This window comes from Mobula birostris, chromosome 19, assembly GCF_030028105.1.
Source record: "Mobula birostris isolate sMobBir1 chromosome 19, sMobBir1.hap1, whole genome shotgun sequence".
NCBI classification, from domain to species: domain Eukaryota; kingdom Metazoa; phylum Chordata; class Chondrichthyes; order Myliobatiformes; family Myliobatidae; genus Mobula; species Mobula birostris.
Window position 1 is genome coordinate 52700992 of NC_092388.1, and position 23293 is coordinate 52724284.

Genomic DNA, 23293 nt, shown 5'->3' on the forward strand with positions numbered 1-23293 from the left:
GGGGTCAGATAGGCGATTCTGTGGATGCAGTCCAGAGACCCGGATGGTAGTTTGCCTCCTTGGTGCCAGGGTCCGGGATATTTCTGATCGTGTCCAAGATATCCTGAAGTGGGAGGCTGAGGAGCCAGAGGTCGTGGTTCATATAGTTACCAATGACATGGGTAGGAAAAGGGATGAGGTCGTGAAAGAAGAATATAGGGAGCTAGGAAGGGAGTTGAGAAAAAGGACCGCAAAGGTAGTAATCTCGGGATTACTGCCTGTGCCACGCGACAGTGAGAGTAGGAATGCGATGAGGTGGAGGATAAATGCGTGGCTGAGGGATTGGAGCAGGGGGCAGGGATTTAAGTTTTTGGAACATTGGGACCTCTTTTGGCGCAGGCATGACCTGTACAAAGGACAGGTTACACTTGAATCCTAGGGGGACCAATATCCTGGCAGGGAGATTAGCGAGGGCTACTGAGGTGACTTTAAACTAGAATGGTTGGGGGGTGGGAATCAAATTAAAGAGGTTAGGCGTGAGGAGGTTAGTTCACAACAGGGGGATGGGAAGCAGTGCAGAGAGACAGAGGTGTGTAAAGTGAGGGTAGAAGCAAAAAGTACTAAGGAGAAAAGTAAAAGTGGCAGGCCGACAAATCCAGGGCAAGCATTAAAAAGGGCCACTTTTCAACATAATTGTATAAGGGCTAAGAGAGTTGTAAAAGAGCGCCTGAAGGCTTTGTGTGTCAATGCAAGGAGCATTCATAATAAGGTGGATGAATTTAAAGTGCAGATTGTTATTAGTGATTATGATATAGTTGGGATCACAGAGACATGGCTCCAGGGTGACCAAGGATGGGAGCTCAACGTTCAGGGATATTCAATATTCAGGAGGGATAGACATGAAGGAAGGGGAGGTGGGGTGGCGTTGCTGGTTAAAGAAGAGATTAACGCAATAGAAAGGAAGGACATAAGCCGGGAAGATGTGGAATCGATATGGGTAGAGCTGCGTAACACTAAGGGGCAGAAGACGCTGGTGGGAGTTGTGTACAGGCCACCTAACAGTAGTAGTGAGGTCAGAGATGGTATTAAACAGGAAATTAGAAATGTGTGCAATAAAGGAACAGCAGTTATAATGGGTGACTTCAATCTACATGTAGATTGGGTGAACCAAATTGGTAAAGGTGCTGAGGAAGAGGGTTTCTTGGAATGTATGTGGGATGGTTTTTGAACCAACATGTCGAGGAACCAACTAGAGAGCAGGCTATTCTGGACTGGGTTTTGAGCAATGAGGAAGGGTTAATTAGCAATCTTGTCGTGAGAGGCCCCTTGGGTAAGAGTGACCATAATATGGTGGAATTCTTCATCAAGATGGAGAGTGACATAGTTAATTCAGAAACAAAGGTTCTGAACTTAAAGAAGGGTAACTTTGAAGGTATGAGACGTGAATTAGCTAAGATAGACTGGCAAATGGCACTTAAGGGATTGACGGTGGATATGCAATGGCAAGCGTTTAAAGGTTGCATGGATGAACTACAACAATTGTTCATCCCAGTTTGGCAAAAGAATAAATCAAGGAAGGTAGTGCACCCGTGGCTGACAAGAGAAGTTAGGGATAGTATCAATTCTAAAGAAGAAGCATACAAATTAGCCAGAGAAAGTGGCTCACCTGAGGACTGGGAGAAATTCAGAGTTCAGCAGAGGAGGACAAAGGGCTTAATTAGGAAGGGGAAAAAAGATTATGAGAGAAAACTGGCAGGGAACATAAAAACTGACTGTAAAAGCTTTTATAGATATGTAAAAAGGAAAAGACTGGTAAAGACAAATGTAGGTCCCCTACAGACAGAAACAGGAGAATTGATTATGGGGAGCAAGGACATGGCAGACAAATTGAATAATTACTTTGGTTCTTTCTTCACTAAGGAGGACATAAATAATCTTCCAGAAATAGTAGGGGACAGAGGGTCCAGTGAGATGGAGGAACTGAGCAAAATACATGTTAGTATGGAAGTGGTGTTAGGTAAATTGAAGGGATTGAAGGCAGATAAATCCCCAGGGCCAGATGGTCTGCATCCTAGAGTGCTTAAGGAAGTAGCCCAAGAAACAGTGGATGCATTAGTGATAATTTTTCAAAACTCGTTAGATTCTGGACTAGTTCCTGAGGATTGGAGGGTGGCTAATGTAACCCCACTTTTTAAAAAAGGAGGGAGAGATAAACCGGGGAATTATAGACTGGTTAGCCTAACGTCGGTGGTGGGGAAACTGCTGGAGTCAGTTATCAAAGATGTGATAACAGCACATTTGGAAAGCGGTGAAATCATCGGACAAAGTCAGCATGGATTTGTGAAAGGAAAATCATGCCTGACGAATCTCATAGAATTTTTTAAGGATGTAACTAGTAGTGTGGATAGGGGAGAACCAGTGGATGTGGTATATTTGGATTTTCAGAAGGTTTTTGACAAGGTCCCACACAGGAGATTAGTGTGCAAACTTAAAGCACACGGTATTGGGGGTAAGGTATTGATGTGGATAGAGAATTGGTTAGCAGACAGGAAGCAAAGAGTGGGAATAAACGGGACCTTTTCAGAATGGCAGGCGGTGACTAGTCGGGTACCACAAGGCTCAGTGCTGGGACCCCAGTTGTTTACAATATATATTAATGACTTGGATGAGGGAATTAAATGCAGCATCTCCAAGTTTGTGGATGACACGAAGCTGGGTGGCAGTGTTAGCTGTGAGGAGGATGCTAAGAGGATGCAGAGTGACTTGGATAGGTTGGGTGAGTGGGCAAATTCATGGCAGATGCAATCTAATGTGGATAAATGTGAAGTTATCCACTTTGGTGGCAAAAATAGGAAAACAGATTATTATCTGAATGGTGGCCAATTAGGAAAAGGGGAGGTGCAACGAGACCTGGGTGTCATTATACACCAGTCATTGAAAGTGGGCATGCAGGTACAGCAGGCAGTGAAAAAGGCAAATGGTATGCTGGCATTTATAGCGAGAGGATTCGAGTACAGGAGCAGGGAGGTACTACTGCAGTTGTACAAGGCCTTGGTGAGACCACACCTGGAGTATTGTGTGCAGTTTTGGTCCCCTAATCTGAGGAAAGACATCCTTGCCATAGAGGGAGTACAAAGAAGGTTCACCAGATTGATTCCTGGGATGGCAGGACTTTCATATGAAGAAGGACTGGATGAACTGGGCTTGTACTCGTTGGAATTTAGAAGATGAGGGGGGATCTGATGGAAACGTATAAAATCCTAAAGGGATTGGACAGGCTAGATGCAGGAAGATTGTTCCCGATGTTGGGGAAGTCCAGAACAAGGGGTCACAGTTTGAGGATAAAGGGGAAGCCTTTTAGGACCAAGATTAGGAAAAACTTCTTCACACAGAGAGTGGTGAATCTGTGGAATTCTCTGCCATAGGAAACAGTTGAGGCCAGTTCATTGGCTATATTTAAGAGGGAGTTAGATATAGCCCTTGTGGCTACGGGGATCAGGGGGTATGGAGGGAAGGCTGGGGCGGGGTTCTGAGTTGGATGATCAGCCATGATCATAATAAATGGCGGTGCAGGCTCGAAGGGCCGAATGGCCTACTCCTGCACCTATTTTCTATGTTTCTATGTTTCTACGTTTCTATGTATTGTGAGCGTTGGTGCACCTCGAAAGGGGTCAATGGAGATTATGACAGACTGCTACAGCTAATACTGATTGAGCAGTTTGAAGGTTGTGTCCCTGAAGGTATGAGACCCTACCTAGATGAGAAAGAGGAAGACACCTTAGCTGCAACTGCTGAGTTAGCGGATGAGTACGTGTTGACGCACAAAGCGAAGTTTACCCTGAGTAAAAGCTACCACAAGGGTAGTCAAGAGGGCGGGGAGAGTCTGCCAGAAAAGTCAGAAAGTAAGCCAGGGACTAGTGAGAAGGATAAGGAAGACCGGGAGCAGTTTGGTAGGAAGTCTCCTGGGTGCTTTGCCCCAAAGGAGACAGGGAAAGGGAAAACGACGGTTCCGACTGGCTGTATTGAGCTGGTAAACAAACCGCTAGGGGAGAAGGGGTCTGATAAAGTTCAGGAAGGGTGCGAGAGGTTTATCTCAGCCGGATTGGTGTCAGTGAAGGAGGGGTTAAACCCAGTTCCAGTATGGATCTGGAGAGACACTGGAGCTTGTCAGTCACTGATCTTAAAGAGTGTTTTAGACTTTAGTTCAGAGACCCAGACTGGGGAGGTCAGGCTGATAAAAGGCATTGGGAAAGGGACTGAAGCAGTACCTTTGCATCAGATACACCTAAAAAGTGACTTGGTCTCCGGACCAGTCACAATCGGGGTGAGGCCCGAACTACCGATGGAAGATGTGGAGGTCTTACTCGGTAATGACCTCGCCGGCGGAGAGGTGTACCCAGCAGTAAGATTGACAAGCCAACCTGCCAGGATTGAGGCCCCGTCCATGGACTCACAGGTTTATCCCATTTGCGCAGTGACTCGGCGCATGTCCAGAAAGGCTGCCGAAATGAATATAGATTTAGCTGAGACGATTTTACCAGCCTTGTACCAGGAGGGGTTAGAAAGTGAGAAGCAGCGTAGTGAAACGGAAGTTAAGGTAGACTTATCATTAGCAAGGAAGGAATTTATACAGGCACAGGAGCGAGACGAGGAGCTGATGGTTTTGACGGAGACAGTTCTCTCCGAAGCAGAATTAAAAAGGGAGCCAGTGGGCTATTATGTGAAGGAGGGAGTACCAAGGAGGAAATGAAGATCAAGTACCGTGCCCGCAGATGAGGAATGGGGGGTGGTGCCGAAAATTTATGGGGGTGAGATTTTTAACCTGGCCCACGAGATACCCCTCGGTGGACATTTTGGGGTGAGGAAGACAGTCAATAGAATCATAAAAGAGTTTTACTGGCTGCACAGGAGAAAGGATACTATTGACTATTGTAGACATGAGCGAACACAATTACAGGCTATTGATATGCTAACAGCTTGCCACGATAGGCAAACAGACCTAGTCAGCGTTATCACGAAAATTAATGAGGCTAGGGTGCCACCTGATAAGGGGAAAACCCATTTTGAAAAGATAAGTACGGTGCCGACCAGATGGGAGAACTCCATTGTTTTGGCCAACTTTGCTGATGAGTTCTCTCACTTAACCCCCAACAGAGCGACCCGCTAAGAAAGCTAATTAACCGGCACGCATACATATGTCCGGATGTCCCGAGGCAATGCAAAGAGCTGGGACATGGTGTTGTTGTCACATCAGGTCAGCCTAGTGAGCAACACCCCTATAGGATGATTAATTCAGTGACAAAAGGGCTAAAGAACGCAGAAGCGTATATTGGCGATTTAGTGGTCTGGAGTGACACGTGGGAGGAGCTGTTTAAAAAGCTGTTTGAAGGCAGCCTGACAGTGAACCTCGCAAAAAGTGAATTTGGCCACGGAAAGATCACTTATCTGGGATTTGTGGTAAGACAGGGGCAGCTGGCACCGATGCAGGCTAAGGTGCGGGCTATCGCTGAAGTCCCCACCCCGACAGACAAGAGAAGGTTCTTGGGGATGGTGGAGTACTATCAGAAGTTTTGCAAAAACTTTGTGGATATTACCCTCCCTCTTACTAAGCTCTTGCCAAAGAATGCTAAGTTTGTGTGGGACGACCCTTATCATCTTTGTCCAGGACGGAAACCACTGAGAATTTACACTGATCACAACCCATTAGTGTTTTTGGCCACTGTGAAGTTTGCTAGGTTGGAACCTGGTCTTAGAGGATTATTAAAATAACACATATAAAAGGAATGGAAAGGTGATTGCTGACTGTCTGTCAAGGTGTTGACTACTTAAGGTTCTCTGTATTAGCTGAATAGCTGATGACCCTGTATATTAGTGTGTATCTAATAATGTATTCATGCCTATAATTTTTACCCCGGTAAAAATCCTTTGAAGGGTAGGGGTGTGACGAAAAACCAAGTTATCAGAAGATTGACGCTGATGAGAGAGATAAGAGAGACAAATGGAGAAACGTTCAAAATGTTAATGAGAGAGGAGAGAGATAATGAAAAGAGACACAGTTCCGAGTATTGACAGACCGGTTGCTTTGAACCCGAACTGTTTGAAGTTTGATGGACAGGCAATACCCCAGCAGGGGGATAAAAGGAACAGGTTCGCTAAGGCAAGAGACACACCACAAGATCACGAGATAACGAGACCCTGGAAAAGAGGTGTGCCCCCACAAGTTGGTGTGAGTTTCGAGGTCGGGTCGCGGGACCGACCATAGACGCACAGGGTGAAAAGGTACGATCGGCAAGAACCTGGTGTGTGTGTCCGCCCTTGCCTGGGTGCCGGGTTCACCGCAGAAGAACAGTCGTATCCGGAACGGAGGGGTCACAGTCGGTGAACACAGAAGACATAAAAGGGTTCGCCCGAAAGCTAACTGCGAAGAACGAAGGTCTGTGTGAATCAGAATTTGCATATTATCTCTCTCTCTCCAACGGCACAACAGCGATTACTGCGAACTGTACTAAGCTGAACTGAACTCTGCGTCACTTGAGACTGATCATTTTACCACTAGACTGCGATAGAGCTTGTTTGATTCCTATTACCCTAGTTCTGTGTACATGTGTGTTTTATCATTGCTAATCTGTTGCATTCATATCCTTACGATGAGAGTACTGTGTTACTTATTTCTTTAATAAAACTTTCTTAGTTCCAGTAATCCAGACTCCAACTAAGTGGTCCATTTCTGCTGGTTTGGCAACCCAGTTACGGGGTACGTAACAGTAGATAGCCCTTTTTTCTGGGTGAGAAAGTAGTGACTTCAAGACCTATTCCAGTGATGTGACTATAAAAACACAGTGCAATAGTGAGATAATGAAACTGTGCCTTTTGGATGAGGTAGATAACCAAGGATGTAGCAAATCAGGCAGATAAAAGATATCTAGGGAGTTCTTACATATCTTAGTCAAAGCTCAAGCACAACTGGAGTTCATACTGTCTACATTATGACAATGACTGCACTCCAAAAACATTTCATTGGCAGTAATATGCGTGAGTCATGTATATACGATTTAATCCTGGCTTTGTTAGATAGAGATTCCTGTCTGACTAATGTGATTGAACGTTGCACAGTAATAAGGCATATTGACGAGGACAATGCAGTTGATGGACTTCAGTAAGGCCTTTGACAAGGGAAGACTGGTTAAAGTTTAAGAGGCCGCAGGATTCATGAAAAGTAGGCAAATTTGATCTAAGATTGGCCTAATACTACTAGGAGGCTTACGTGATATTTTAGCTAATGGAAGTCTCTAACCAGTGGTATGCCAAGGGGATCAGTGTTGTTAGATTCTTTGACAATTTTGATGTGAATGCAGTTAAGTATGCAGATGGTCTGAAAATCAATAGCACTTTAACAGTAAAGAGGACAATCTTAAATTGAAGATAATATTAAAAGTTGATGAGACGGGCAGAGTAATGGCAAATGGAAGTTAATTCTGAAAATGTGAGATAATGCACTTTGGGAATGTAATTAGGCTAAGATATACAGAATGGATGGTAGAAGAGTCCAGGGGAGTATGGTCAAACAGAAGGACCTTGGTGTACACAGCATATCAAAGGAATTCTGAAGGCAGACAATGTGGGGAAGTTTGCCATCATTAGCCAGGGCATAGAATATAAGAGCAGGGAGAAACTGGTACAACTATATAAAACAGTGGTTTGGCTTCAGCTAGAGTATTCTGTGCAATGCAGTTCACTGCAGTATATGAAGGGTGTGATTACACTGGGAAATTGGTGGAATGTTATATTTGTGAGCAAAAACTATTTAGACTGGGTTTGATTCCCTTGGAGCGGAGAACAGGCTGAGGAGTGAACAAAATTATGAAGGCCATAGTTAAGGTAGATAATGAGCAACTTTTTCCCTGAGCTGAGATATCAAAAACCAGAGAGCACAGGTTTACATTAAATGGTAAGAGATTAAGAGAAGAGTTGAGGAAGAATTATTTCAGTCAGAGTGGGCATGAAATCTCAAAGGCACTGCCTGAGGGAATGTTAGAGGCAGGTAGTGTCACTACATTTAATACGGATTTAGCTATGCATTTAAAATCGCATGGCTTAGAAAGACCACAAGCGAAGTGCTAGAAGATAGCTAGATTATTGATGGCCAGCTCAGAAATGGTAAACTGGAGGGCTGTCTCTGTGTAGTATGATCCCATCTATACATCTAAATCTTTTTCTATTGTTTCAATCCAAACAACACTTGGTGTCATGACATAATCCTTAAAAAGGAAAAGTGATAAAGCAAAAATCATTGTTTACAACCAATATTACATGCAATACACTGATTCCTGTGGAAATTGCAGGTTTTGTACCCAGCCTGTAGATTGTAACTAGTGTGCATGTTCTCCCTGCAAGAATTGCTGACATTTTTTGGCTCTTAAATATAATCCAGAAAGATTTATTGACAATTTATACCTATTTCTTCACTTTTAGTCAGCATGCTGTATGCATAGGATTTGCAGCCCCCACCCATGGTATTGTTAAACTATGCATCATCCTTGATAACTGAAACATTGCAAATCAGATCAAACACAAATATGATGTTGTGATGTACTAAAAATGACTGATAACAGAGGCTTTCTTGCATAAGGTGGCCTTTTGCTGATCCTAACTCCATCACCATGCCTCATCGTTCTTAATAATTGATGAAAGGGTGTCACTACTGTAACAAGATTAGCTTGTATGTGAGCTTGACGCCCCTTAATGCTTGTGTATGAATACTGAAGCATACATACATGGTGTACAAGTTCAATTGAATGCCCAGTTCTTTCAACCAGTGCCTTACTAACAGGGTCATTCTATAAAGGTAATTAGCATTGTCAGTATTACTCATGTGGCAAGTGGAGCTGTATATAACTGGTTAGGCTGCACTTAGAGAATTGTGTGCAGTTCTGGTCACCAGATTATAGGATATGGAGGCTTTGCAAAGGGTGCAGAAGTGGTTTATCAGGGAGCTGTCTGGATGAGAGCATATGAACTATAATAAGTTGGACAAACTTGGGTTGTTTTCACTGGAGGCTCAGAGGAAACCTGATAAAAATTTTTACGGTTGAGAGCCATGGTGGGTGGGGGGGGGGGGGGCGGATGTCCTTGATGGGACGGTGATTATGTCAGTACTTATACAATATCATTATTAACCTGTATTTTATTTTTGAGATCACTGTGGTTTTTGGTTTCTTCTAGGAATACATATAGTCACAAATGGTGGTCCTTTCAATGCTCATCCTTCCTTAATGTTGTATAGTAAACAGCCTCACACGAGGAAATCTGCAGATGCTGGAATTTCAAGCAACACACATAAAAGTTGCTGGTGAACGCAAGCAGGCCAGGCAGCATCTCTAGAATGAGGTACAGTCGACGTTTCGGGCCGAATCCTGACGAAGGTCTCGGCCCAAAACGTCGACTGTACCTCTTTCTAGAGATGCTGCCTGGCCTGCTGCGTTCACCAGCAACTTTGATGTGTGTTGCTTGATAGTAAACAGCCTTCTGGTTTTGTGCTGTAATCGGTTGCCTCTTATTGAGTCCTTGCTGAACTGCCCCTATTCAGGTTTGCTGTACTCTCTTTAGCCTTGGATACAGAGGCTATGATCCTTGCTTACAACACAGCATATTTTGCAGTTTCACACTAATGGGCTTGATCTGAATGGTTTTGTAGCTCATAACAAGGTGTTTCCTCTTTCGTGAGGGACTCCCCAGAGAATGCATCTCTTCAGCTTCCTATAAATAGTGTGGTGCCCCAGCCAATAGTTAGTCATAGGATACACTCTGTAAAGAAGTTGTTTTTGTTCACAAAAAAACAGAGTTACCACATTAGTTACTGGCAATAATTGCCAGAAAGAAAATGGGTAGCAAAGGAAATTGTCTGGTTGGATACACTGCATTTCAATCATTTGCTTTCCAATTCACTTTACACTAATTTGAAAAAAAAATAGAAACCTGGAATTTTCTCTAGTCCAAGCAGAAAGTCAAGAGAATGTTCATTGTAAGCATTTAAAATTATAAAGGTTTTTTTTGAGCAAATAACAAAACGTTTCCACTGACATAAGGGCCAGTAACCAGAGGACACGTCTTAAAATAACTGCTAAAACAACTTCAGAGCAGACGAGAAAACCTACTTTCACAAAGCAAGTTACAATGATTTGAGATGCACTGCTAGGAAAGGAGTTAAAAGCAAATTCACAAAAAATTGAACAAGTGTTTTAAGAGAAAAAGCAAATTCCAGGGCTGTGGGGAAAGAAAGTGGATGTAGTACAAATTGATAGATGCAACACACACAACATGCTGGTGAACGCAGCAGGCCAGGCAGCATCTCTAGGAAGAAGTACAGTCGACGTTTTGGGCCGAGACCCTTCGTCAGGACTAACTGAAAGAAGAGATAGTAAGAGATTTGAAAGTGGGAGGGGGAGGGGGAGATCCAAAATGATAGAAGACAGGAGGGGGAGGGATGAAACTAAGAGCTGGAAAGCTGATTGGCAAAAGGGATACAGAGCTGGAGAAGGGAGAGGATCATGGAATGGGAGGCCTGCGGAGGAAAAAAGGGGGAGGGGAGCACCAGAGGAAGATGGAGAGCAGCAAGGAATTATTGTGAGAGGGACTGAGAGAGAAGAGAGAAAGAGAGAAAGAGAGAAAGAGAGAAAGAGAGAAGAGAGAAAGAGAGAGAGAGAGAGAGAGAGAGAGAGAGAGAGAGAGAGAGGAGAGAGAGAGAGAGAGAGAGAGAGAGAGAGAGAGAGAGAGAGAGAGAGAGAGAGAGAGAGAGAGAGAGAGAGAGGAGAGAGAGAGAGAGAGAGAGGAGAGAGAGAGAAGAGAGAGAGAGAGAGAGAGAGAGAGAGAGAGAGAGAGAGAGAGAGAGAGAGAGAGAGAGAGAGAGAGAGAGAGAGAGAGAGAGAGAGAGAGAGAGAGAGAAATAAATAGATAGATAGATAAGGGATTGGTAAGCGGGGAGGAGGGGCACTAACGGAAGTTAAAGAAATCAATGTTCATGCCATCAGGTTGGAGGCTCACCCAGACAGAATATAGGGTATTGTTCCTCCAATCTGAGTGTGGCTTCATCTTGACAGTAGAGGAGGCCGTGGATAGACATGTCCAGAATGGGAATGGGATGTGGAATTAAAATGTGTGGCCGCTGGGAGATCCTGCTTTCTCTGGCGGACAGAGCGTAGGTGTTCAGCGAACGGACTCCCAGCCTGCGTCAGGTCTCACCAATATATAGAAGGCCACACCGGGCCCACCGGACGCAGTACATCACCCCAGTCGACTCACAGATGAAGTGTCACCTCACCTGGAAGGACTGTCTGGGGCCCTAAATGGTGGTGAGGGAGGAAGTGTAAGGGCAGGTGTAGCACTTGTTCCGCTTACAAGGATAAGTGCCGGGAGGGAGATCGGTGGGAAGGGATGGGGGCGACGAATGGAAAAGGGAGTTGCATAGGGAGCGATCCCTGTGGAAAGCAGAGAGAGGGGGGAGGGAATGATGTGCTTGGTGGTGGGATCCCGTCAGAGGTGACGGAAGTTACGTTGAATTATATGTTGGACCCGGATGCTGGTTGGGGTGGTAGGTGAGGACAAGGGGAACCCTATCCCTAGTGGGGTGGTGGGAGGATGGGGTGAGAGCAGATGTGCTTGAAATGGGAGAGATGCATTTGAGAGCAGAGTTGATGGTGGAAGAAGGGAAGCTCCTTTCTTTAAAAAGGAAGACATCTCCTTTTGTCCTGGAATGAAAAGCTTCATCTTGAGAGCAGATGCAGCGGAGATGGAGGAATTGCGAGAAGGCGATGGCATTTTTACAAGAGAGGGTGGGAAGAGCAATAGTCCAGGTAGCTGTGAGAATCCATAGGCTTATAGTAGACATCAGTAGATAAACTGTCTCCAGAGATAGAGGCAGAAAGATCAAGAAAGGGGAGGGAGGTGTCGGAAATGGACCCGGTAAATTTGAGGGCAGGGTGAAAGTTGGAGGCAAAGATAATGAAGTCAACGAGCTCAGCATGTGTGCAGGAAGCAGCGCCAATGCAGTCGTCAATGTAGCGAAGGAAAAGTGGGGGACAGATACCAGTACAGGCTTAGAACATGGACTGCTCCACACAGCCAATAAAAAGGCAGGCATAGCTGGGAACCATACAGGTGTCCATGGCTACACCTTTAGTATGGAGGAAGTGGGAGGAGCCAAAGGAGAAATTATTAAGAGTAAGGACTAATTCTGCTAGACAGAGGACAGTGGTGGTAGAGGGAACTGGTTAGGTCTGGAATCCAAAAGGAAGCAGAGAGCTTTGAGACCTTTGAGACCAAATTGATAGACGTTTTATACAGCCAGCACAGTCAAGACAGCTTCAGAGCCACAAGATTCGTGTTTACACAAACCACATAATTACTCATTTTCTCTTGGCTACTTTTACCTTGCCTGGCTGGTGGCATAGTGGCATCAGCGTTGGACTTTGGAGTGAGAGGTCCTGAGTTCGAATCCAGCCGGCTCCCTTACACGCTCTCCATCCATGCTGGGTTAAGAGCTGGTGATCTCTTAAAAAAATACTCACCTGGCAGAAGGCAAAGGCAAACTGTTGTAACTTGCCACGTACATGATTTCCCAATATGTCAGAGTGGCGTGAAAGGAAATCGTCCGCCAACTGGAAAATCCAGATGCAACATACCGAGGACTCTTATCTTATAACCCAGCATTTTCCTCATTCTACCATTATCGTCAAATCTTGTCCAATAGAGAACAGTAAAGGACACACCTAGAACTTTACCCAGTGTAACTAAATATGAGGAGCCACATGATGTGCTAAACATTGCCCTTCATTCTTCTACATCGATTGAATGAACTGAATCCTGTAAATGCTGTTCCTGAAATAAGAGGATGCGCTGTCAGACCAGCTGGAAACAATGTGGAGACGTGGTTGAGTGGCTTCATAGGCATAGCTCCAAGGGATAGGGCTACAACAGAATTACTGGACATGATCTGAATCTCACCATGGCACTTTGGGAATCTAAATATAACTTATTAAATAATCTGCGATAAAAAACATGGTGCCAATAAGGCAATAGTGAAGCTACTGGATTGTGGTAAAAACCTGCCTGGTTTTGTAATAACTCCCAGGGAAATATTTCTCCTATGCTAGCTCTGCATGACCTGGATGTGATTCCTAACTTCATTCTCCAGTAAAATGGGTCAGACAAGTCTCTCAGCTATACCAAACCAATGCAAGGAAAATAGTAAGAACATTTTGCATCAGCCTAGATACAAAGGCACACATCAACTCAGTTCATTTTGTAAAATCCTCCTTGGGAACATCAGGGGACATGCCTAAAGTGTGAGAACTGTGTCATAACCTGAACAAGTAACAGCCAGACATCGCCATCCTTGTAAAATCTTCACATTCAGGAAACCTCTTAAGCTGCTCCATCACAGCCCCTGTATTATGTCCTGCATCACTGATGAGATGTGCAGACACAGTTCTACAGTCGAGAGATGGTAGTCATGGCATTTTCATAAAAGGCTTATGAAACCCATGAAACCTCTTTGGATTAAATCACCTCATACTGTTTACCAACTCATGCCTCCATATAGAACATCTGAAAGAAGCCCCGATAGTTACAGGGGCACAGAATGTACACTTATGGGGACTTCAACATCAAGCACCATCATGATAACATGGTTTAAGTGTTGAATAGCTGAATTGTCAGTCTGGAATTGCTGGGGGATGGGAACCGAACTGAAGTGACGGAGGAAAGGGAGGTTGACTTACAAATAGACAAAGCTTGGAGACAGTGCGAAAGGGAGGATAGGCAGGTAATAGAGAAGGGACGCACTCAGACCGATGGTTTGAGATGTGTCTATTTTAATGCGAGGGGTATTATGAATAAAGTGGATGAGCTTAGAGTGTGGATCAGCACTTGGAGCTATGATGTTGTGGCCATTACAGAGACTTGGATGGTGCAGGGGCAGGAATGGCTGCTTCAAGTGCCAGGCTTTACAGAAAGGACAGGAACGGAGGCAAAAGAGGTGGGGGTGTGGCACTGTTGATCAGAGATAATGTCATGGCTGCAGAAAAGCAGGAAGTTGAAGGGGTTGTCTACGGAGTCTCTGTGGGTGGAAGTTAGGAATAAGAAGGGTCAATAACTCTACTGGGTATTTTTTTATAGACCACCCAATAGTAACTGGGACATTGAGGAGCAGATAGGGAGACAGATTCCGGAAAGGAGTAACAATAACAGGATTGCTGTGGTGGGAGGTTTTAAGTTCCCAAATGTTGATTGGCATTTCCCTTGAGCGAGGGATTTAGATGGTGTGGCGTTTGTTAGGTGTGTTCAGGAAGGTTTCTTAACACAATATATAGATAAGCCTACAAGAGGAGAGGCTGTACTTGATCTGGTATTGGGAAATGAACCTGGTCAGGTGTCAGGTCTCTCAGTGGGAGAGCATTTTGAAGATAGTGATCCCAATTCTCTCTCCTTTTTTTTTAGATTATGAGGACACGCAGTCCTCTTTTATTGTCATTTAGTAATGCATGCATTAAGAAATGATACAATATTCCTCCGGTGTGATATCACAGAAACACAGGACAGACCAAGACTGAAAAACTAACAAAAACCGCGTAATTATAACATATAGTTACAACAGTGCAACAATACCATAATTTGATGAAGGACAGGCCATGGTCACAGTAAAAAAGTTCAAAGTCTCTCGAAAGTCCCACATCTCACGCAGATGGGAGAAGGAAGAAAACTCTCCCTGCCATGCCCGACCACAGTCCAACTCTGAGTCGTCTGAAAACTTCAAGCCTCTGATCAGCCATCCGACACCGAGTACCGAGCACCATCTCTGCCGAACCCTTCAACCCCAGCCTCGGTCACCAGCAGCAGGCAAAACCAAGGATTTTGGGGCCTTCCCTCCGGAGATTCTTGATCGCACAGTAGCAGCGGCAGCGAACCAGGCATTTCAGAAGTTTTCTCCAGATGTTCCTCTGTGCTTTTCACGTCTGTCTCCATCAAATCAGAATTGTGCACGGCCTCCTACTTACGAATACGATATCATAGCATTGGAGAGGGATAGGAACAGACAAGTTAGGGAAAAATTTAATTGGAGTAAGGGGATATATGAGGCTATCAGGCAGGAACTTGGAAGCATAAATTGGAAACAGATGTTCTCAGGGAAATATACAGAAGAAATGTGGCATATGTTCAGGGGATATTTGCATGGGGTTCTGAGTAGGTACATTCCAATGAGACAGGGACAGGATGGAAGGGTACAGGAACCATGGTGTACAAAGGCTGTTGTAAATCTAGTCAAGAAGAAAAGAAGAGCTTATGAAAAGCTCAAAAAACTAGGTAATGATAGAGATCTAGAAGATTATAAGGTGAGTAGGAAGGAGTTTAAGAATGAAATTAGAAGAGCCAGAAGGGGCCATGAGAAGGCCTTGGTGGACAGGATTAAGCAAAACCCCAAGGCATTCTACAAGTATGTGAAAAGTAAGAGGATAAGACGAGAATATGACCAATCAAGTGTTACACTGGAAAAGTGTGTATAGAACCGGAGGAGATGGCAGGGGTACTTAATGAATACTTTGCTTCAGTATTCACTATGGAAAAGGATTTTGGTGATTGTAGGGATGACTTGCAGCGGACTGAAAAGCTTGAGCATGTAGATATTAAGGAAGAGGATGTGCTGGAGCTTTTGGAAAGAATCAAGTTGGATAAGTCACCGGGACTGGATGGGATGTACCCCAGGCTACTGTGGGAAGCAAGGGAGGAGATTGCTGATGATCTTTACATCATCACTGAGGATGCAAGAGATTCCGGAGAATTGGAGGGTTGCAGATGTTGTTCTCTTATTCAAGAAAGGGAGTAGGGATAGCCCAGAAAATTATAGGCCAGTGAGTCTTACTTCAGTGGTTGGTAGGTTGATGGAGAAGATCCTGAGAAGCAGGATTTATGAACATTTGGAGAGGCATAATATGATTAGGAATAGTCAGCATGGTTTTGTTAAGGGCAGGTTGTGCCTTACGAGCCTGATTGAACTTTTTGAGGATGTGACTAAACACATTGATGAAGGTAGAACAGTAGATGTAGTGTATATTGATTTTAGCAAGGCATTTGATAAGGTACCCCATGCAAGGCTTATTGAGAAAGTAAGGAGGCATAAAATCCAAGGGGACATTGCTTTGTGGATTCAGAACTGGCTTGCCCACAGAAGGCAAAGAGTGGTTGTAGACGGGTCTTATTCTGCATGGAGGCTGGTGACCAGTGGTGTACCTCAGGGATCTGTTCTGGGACTCCTACTCATTGTGAATTTTTTAAATGACCTGGATGAGGAAGTGGAGGGATGGGTTAGTAAATTTGATGATGACACAAAGGTTGTGGGTTTTGTGGATAGCGTGGAGGGTTGTCAGAGGTTACAACGGGACATTGATAGGAAACTGGGCTGAGAAGTGGCAGATGGTGTTCAACCCAGGTAAGTGTGAGGTGGTTCATTCTGGTAGGTCAAATATGATGGCAGAATACAGCATTAATAGCAAGAGTCTTGGCAGTTGGAGGATCAGAAGGATCTTGGGGTCTGAGTCCATTTGACACTCAAAGCTGCTATGCAGGTTGACTGTGCATTGGCCTTCATCAATTGTGGGATTGACTTTAAGAGCTGAGAGGTAATGTTGCAGCTATATAGGACTGTGGTCAGAGGTCACTTGGAGTACTGTGCTCAATTCTGGTTGCCTCACTACAGGAAGGACGTGGAAACCATAGAAAGGGTGCAGAGGAGATTTACAAGGATATTGCCTGGATTGGGGAGCATACCTTATGAGAATAGGTTGAGTGAACTTGGCCTTTTCTCCTTGGAGCAACGGAGGATGAGAGGTGGCCTGATTAAGGTGTACAAGATAATGAGAGGCATTGATCGTGTGGATAGTCAGAGGCTTTTTCCTAGGGTTGAAATGGCTAGCATGAGAGGGCATATTTTTAAGGTGCTTGGAAGTAGGTACAGAGGAGATATCAGGGGTAGGTTTTTTTACGCAGAGAGTGGTGAGTGTGTGGAATGGGCTGCCGGCGGCAGTGGTGGAGGCAGAAACGATAGGGTCTTTTAAGACACTCCTGGATGGATACATGGAGCTTCGAAAAATAGAGGGCTATGGGTAAGCCTAGGTAAGGATATGTTCAGCATAGCTTTGTGGGCCAAAGGGCCTGTATTGTGCTGTATGTTTCTATGGATCTGTTACAAATGGTGAAAGAGTTGTCCTCACCAAACCTTCTGAGCACGTGCATCAACTCATGATTGCATTGGCAAGAGTAACCACAGTCCAGTCCTAGTGAAGATAACACTTCCATCATGTTTTGTTTGAGCTCCACATTAAAAAGAAGATCCAACATGAAGTACTGTGGACCTGGAGCACAGGCAAAATTGTCAAACACGATAGTCTGCAATCTTGTGGCATGGTATTACCATTTTATGGTTTTGGTAGTGGTTTATTATTGTCACATGTACCAAACTACAGTGCAATGCCATCCAGCCAGGCAGATCATTCCATACCGTACATCAAGGTAGAACAAAGAAAGCAGAATGTTGAATACAATGTTACAGTTACAGAGAAAGTGCAGGGCAGGTTGATATATAAAGTCCAAGGGCCACAATGAGGTAGAATGAAGAATTCATCTTTAGAATAGGAAAGATCTGTTCAAGAGTCTGATAACAATGGGATAAATGTTTGAGCCTGATGGTATAGGCTCTCAAACCTTTGTATCTTCTGCTCAATGGGGGAGCAGAGAATCCTTCCTCAATAAAGGGGCTAGTGTGGAGCAACACCAGTTGTAACTAAAAGTGAGATGGAATCTAATGAAAATTCCAGGTGCATTTTAAACACTGGGATAAGTATGCTGAGTAATGTGATATAACTAACAAGGCCGCCTCCATTTTAAACACTGCGATCAGTATGCTGAGTTATATGATATAACTAACAAGGCCACGTGCAAGCCTGACATGGAAAAATGTTTCTTTATCATTAAAATACAGACCTCCTTTGCTAAAAGCACACTGGGAGTATCTTCACTGCAAATACAATAGTTGTCCATGAAGGCTGTCTCCTTAAGGGCAATAACATTTAACATTAGTTATTAATCTTGCCATGGAGCCAGGTGAGAACATAACAACACTAGGTGTAGTGTACAAAAATATAAATATTTTACCAGAATTTTGAAGAGAATCTTTCGATTACTTTTTATTATATTCCATAATCTTTAGTCCTTTGTTGTCTCCACATCACCTCCCTGCCTCTGTAGCTATCTCTACCCACTCCCACCTGACTCCATCTGCCAATCAATCCCTCCTCAGCCTCGATCCATCTATCAGTCGTTAGCTCCTATATAACCATATAACAATTACAGCACAGAAACAGGCCATCTCGGCCCTTCTAGTCCATACTGAACTCTTACTCTCACCTAGTCCCACCGACTTGCACTCAACCCATAACCCTCCATTCCTTTCCTGTCCATATATCTATCCAATTTAACTTTAAATGACAACATTGAACCTGCCTCAACCACTTCTGTTGGAAGCTCATTCCACACAGCTACCACTCTCTGAGTAAAGAAGTTCCCCCTCAAGTTACCCCTGAACTTTTGCCCTTTAACTCTCAACTCATGTCCTCTTGTTTGAATCTCCCCCACTCTCAATGGAAAAAGCCATCCACGTCAACTCTATCTATCCCCCTCATAATTTTAAATACCTCTATCAAGTCCCCCCTCAACCTTCTACACTCCAAAGAATAAAGACCCAACTTGTTCAACCTTTCTGTAACTTAGGTGATGAAACCCAGGTAACATTCTAGTAAATCTTCTCTGTACTCTCTCTATTTTGTTGACATCTTTCCTATAATTCGGTGACCAAAACTGTACACAATACTCCAAATTTGGCCTCACCAATGCCTTGTACAATTTCAACATTACATCCCAACTCCCATACTCAATGCTCTGATTTATAAAGGCCAGCATACCAAAAGCTTTCTTCATCACCCTATCCACATGAGATTCCACCTTCAGGGAACTATTCACCATTATTCCTAAATCCCTCTGTTTCACTGCATTCTTCAATGCCCTACCATTTACCATGTATGTCCTATTTTGATTAGTCCTACCAAATGTAGCACCTCACATCTATCAGCATTAAACTCCATCTGCCATCTTCCAGCCCACTCTTCTAACTGGCCTAAATCTCTGCATGCTTTGAAAACCTACTTCATTATCCACAACTTCACCTATCTTAGTATCATCTGCATACTTACTCATCCAATTTACCACCCCATCATCCAGGTCATTAATGTATATGACAAATAACATTGGACACAGTACAGATCCCTGAGGCGCACCACTAGTCACCGGCCCCCAATCTGACAAACAGTTATCCACCACTACTCTCTGGCATCTTCCATCCAGCCACTGTTGAATCCATTTTACTACCTCAGTATTAATACCTAACGATTGAACCTTCCTAACCAACCTTCCGTGTGGGACCTTGTCAAAGGCCTTACTGAAGTCCATATAGACAACATCCACCGCTTTACCATCGTCAACATTCCTAGTAATCTCTTCAAAAAATTCAATAAGATTTGTCAAACACGACTTCCCCGCACAAATCAATGTTGACTGTTCCTAATCAGACCCTGTCTATCCAGATAATTATATATGCCGTCTCTAAGAATAATTTCCATCAACTTACCCACCACTGATGTCAAACTCACAGGCTCCTGTCCCATCTCATCCCCTCAGCTTCACATACTGGGTATCTCCCATCTATCTTTCAATCCAGACAAAGGGTTTCATCCTGAAATATCAACTGTCTGTGAACCTTCACAGATGCTGCCTGACTGGGTGATTTCCTGCCCCTGCTCATTTTTTGTATGGATTCTTGTCACCGTTTTACCAATGTACATCCTGGTACTAGAATCCTAATGGCCCGGGATAGTTATCTATTTACAACAGTCTGCAGTTGGACACTGCCCTGCCCAGATTCCCTAATCAAACCACAGCAGCCTCTTATCAATTACACTGAAGCCTCAAGGAAGTAATTTGTAGACACAGGAAAAGTGATAAAATAGCATTCAATATAGGCTCAAGAAGGAGTATGTAAAAATGTAAAACAATAAACATTTTTAAAACTGTTTAGTGCAGGGTATTTATGTATCAATTGATTATTTTACATGAATAACCTATATAATAATTTCATTTGATTATTTATACTGCTTTTGAGTACATGTAGTTTATTTGAGGAGAAATACTGACTCAGTTGCTGAGCTGTTGTTGACAGAGGGGGTAAGGGAGTTTTGTACTAAATTGCTCTTCAATGGACAACTCTTGTAAACAGGGCTGGAGCCTTCCATTTTCTCATCATCCCCCATGTCAAGTGCTGGTCTTCCCTTTTATGCTGAAGCTCTTCACCTAATGGCTGTTTCACATGTTATCCCTATTTGTCAAACAAAGTTTTTGAAGAATTTAAGAACATCAATCATAGAGTACAATCTACACGGGTTATACATTAAAAGAAATAAGCACAATTCCAATGCCATATTCTAGTTTGCTGATGATACCGCTGTCGAAGGCTGAATTAAAGATGGTGATGAATCACCATATTGGAGGGAGATTGAAAATCTGGCTTGAGTGGTGCAACAACAACAACTTCTCACTCAATGTCAGCAAGACCGGGGAGCTGATTGTAGACTTCAGGTGAGGGTAACCAGAGGTCCATGAGCCAGTCCTCATCCGAGGATTAGAAGTGGAGAGGGTCAGTAACTTTAAATTCCAAGGTGTTATTATTACGGATTGCCTGCCCTGCACCCAGCATGTAAGTGCAATTATGAAGGAAGCATGGCAGCTAATACAACTTCCTTCGGAGTTTGTGGAGATTCAGCAGGACATCTAAAATTTTGACAAACTTCTATTGATGTGTAGTGGAAAGTATATTGACTGGCTGAATCACCAGCCTAGTCTGGAAACGCCAATGCCCTTGAATGGAGAATCCTACAAAAGGTAGTGGATACATCCTAATCCATCACAAATAAAGCCCTCCCAGCCATTGAACACAACTACATGAAATGTTGTCACAGGAAAGCAGCATCCATCATCAGGGACCCCCACCATCTAGGACATGCTCTCTTTCCACTGTTACCATCAGGAAGAAGGTTCAAGAGCCTCAGGACTCATACCACCACCATGTTCACAAACAGTTACTTCCCCTCAACGATTAGGCTCCTAAACCAAAGGGGATAACTTCACTCATCTTCATTTGCCCCATCATTGAAATATTCCCACAATCAATGGACTCACTTTCAAGGACTCTTCATCTCATGTTCTTGATATTTATTGCTTATGTATTTATTATTATTATTTCTTCTTTTTGTATTTGCAGTTTGTTGTCTTCCGCACTCTAGTTGAATGTCCTAGTTGGGTGGTCTTTCATTGATTCTGTTATGGTTATTATCTTGTAGACAAGGGGTTCTTACCCTGTGGTCCATGAACCCGTTGATTGATGAAATTGGTCCATGGTTTAATAAAGGTTGGGAACCCCTGCTATAGACTTATTGAGTATGACCACAAGAAAATGAATTTCAGGATTGTGTATGGTGACATATATGTACTTTGATAATAAAATTCACTTTGAACTTTGAACGAATGCACAGCAGTTAGTTCTGGATTCTAGCATCTGTAGTCTCATGTCTCCATTGCAGTGGCCAGTTCTTGCCTTCACATGGTGTTAGCACAGTTTTCACATTACACTGTAACATTAGTAGAGTCAAAGAATTTTACAGTAAACAGGCCTTTCATATTTAGATGTAAAACTAAGATAGTCTCATTTGCCTCATATCCCTCTAAACTTTTCCTACCCACGTACCTGTGCAAGTGCCCCTAAAATGTCATTCCAAACTACATCACACCATCTCTTACATCTATTCCTGTCTCATCAATTCTCTTTGGATTGTTCATTTACAATCTTAAGAAATTAAAGATTAAAAACATACTTATAGAAGAACATATAAACATAAGTATGCAAAATACATGCCCTTTATACATATGTATAAAGGGCATCTGTCATATATGGCACAGGTACAGCTAATTGTAAACCAGTATACTGTATGTCTATGCACACACAAACACACAGAGAGACTAGCAGGTTTATTATCTATACTTGACCAAGTACCAAAGATAACTTGGTTGCTCTACTTTTATAGATAAGTCCCAGACCAGCAGAGTGACATACTCTTGGGGCTTTATCTGTGTGTTTTTAATTACTCCAAATCGCCATAACTAAATTCACAAATTGAACTTAACGTTATCCTCTTTTCATGTGGATTTACATAATAATGTACTGAATATGCCAATTCGTGAAGTCAGTTATGGTGATTTTAGGATAATTTATAAATAACATCGATAGAAGTCCAGGACTTAGCCTAAAAGGTGGACCTATCCCAGAGACTTTGAGGTAGAAGAGATGGGAGTTTGTGAATTTGCTGACAAACCAGAGGCACACTCAAAAATCCTGGAGAAGCTAAGCAGGTAGAATGGAAATGTGGGCTAGGAGAGATAACTACTCTTTTCCAGTAATATTTTAATATTCCAGTGTTGGTATTTGTCCTTAGGTTGGAGAGAGTGTGTTTTGTGGGCTCTCAGTACCTGTCTAAGCAGGCCAGACGCTAGGTGGCTGCCGCACCGGTTACCTGGCGTTTTCTTTCTAGACTGTCCTCTGCGTCGACCTCCGATTGTGCGGAAACCGCTCTGAACGTGCCACATCCCATTGCGACCGGTTCACGGCTTGTCTCTCCCCTCTGCACGCCGGTTACACACTCCCCGCCCGGCCCAGCACTGTGGTTGCCGTGGACTCCGCCGTTACCATGGCGTGTTACTACAATACCGGACGTCAGCCAAGCCTGCCTGCGCGCACACTGCCCCGGGAACTGCGGCAACACTTCATTCCCAGCCGCAACCCTCGCTTTTAAATATCCCAATTAAAACGGGGGAAGGACACCCCTGTCAGCTGGTCGTTGCCTCTTTACCTGTCCTTCGTAGAAAAATTCTTCAAGGCCAACGCATTTGACCACAAGGCCATTAGACAGTCCTACAGGCACTGCAGGAGAAGGACGTGATGGACACAGTGGGGTGGTTCCCTGAGCAGACCGTCCAGTTCACCTGGCAAAATGCCTCATCGCCAGATCTCACCAACAGGCACCAAGACCTCGCCTGGCTTTCGGTGAGAGGGGTCCTCCCAGTCAGATCCCTCCTGTATGTCCGGAATGTCTCCGCACCCCACTGC

General features: G+C 43.8%; 1 protein-coding gene and 1 long non-coding RNA gene across 6 annotated transcripts in view; both read right to left on the reverse strand.

The window, feature by feature from the left end:
- stmnd1 (stathmin domain containing 1) overlaps positions 1-23025 on the reverse strand; it is a 50044-nt gene extending 27019 nt beyond the window's left edge. For 2 of the 5 annotated variants that reach the window (XM_072283596.1, XM_072283595.1), the window contains exons 1-2: positions 22701-23021; positions 12405-12542 (exon numbers count right to left, since the gene is read on the reverse strand). In XM_072283596.1, coding sequence (XP_072139697.1) covers positions 12405-12542; positions 22701-22778 — 216 coding nt within the window. In that variant the 5' untranslated portion in view covers positions 22779-23021. Of the gene's footprint in view, positions 1-12404; positions 12543-22656 lie in introns of all 5 variants that reach the window. The other 3 variants (XM_072283599.1, XM_072283597.1, XM_072283598.1) reach the window with 3 other exon arrangements.
- LOC140212603 (uncharacterized) lies at positions 14506-19856 on the reverse strand. The gene is made up of 3 exons (XR_011889758.1): positions 19709-19856; positions 18010-18078; positions 14506-15021 (listed from the first exon to the last, which is right to left on the reverse strand). It is a non-coding gene; the product is annotated as an uncharacterized lncRNA (long non-coding RNA).
- Positions 23026-23293: the final 268 nt, after the last annotated feature.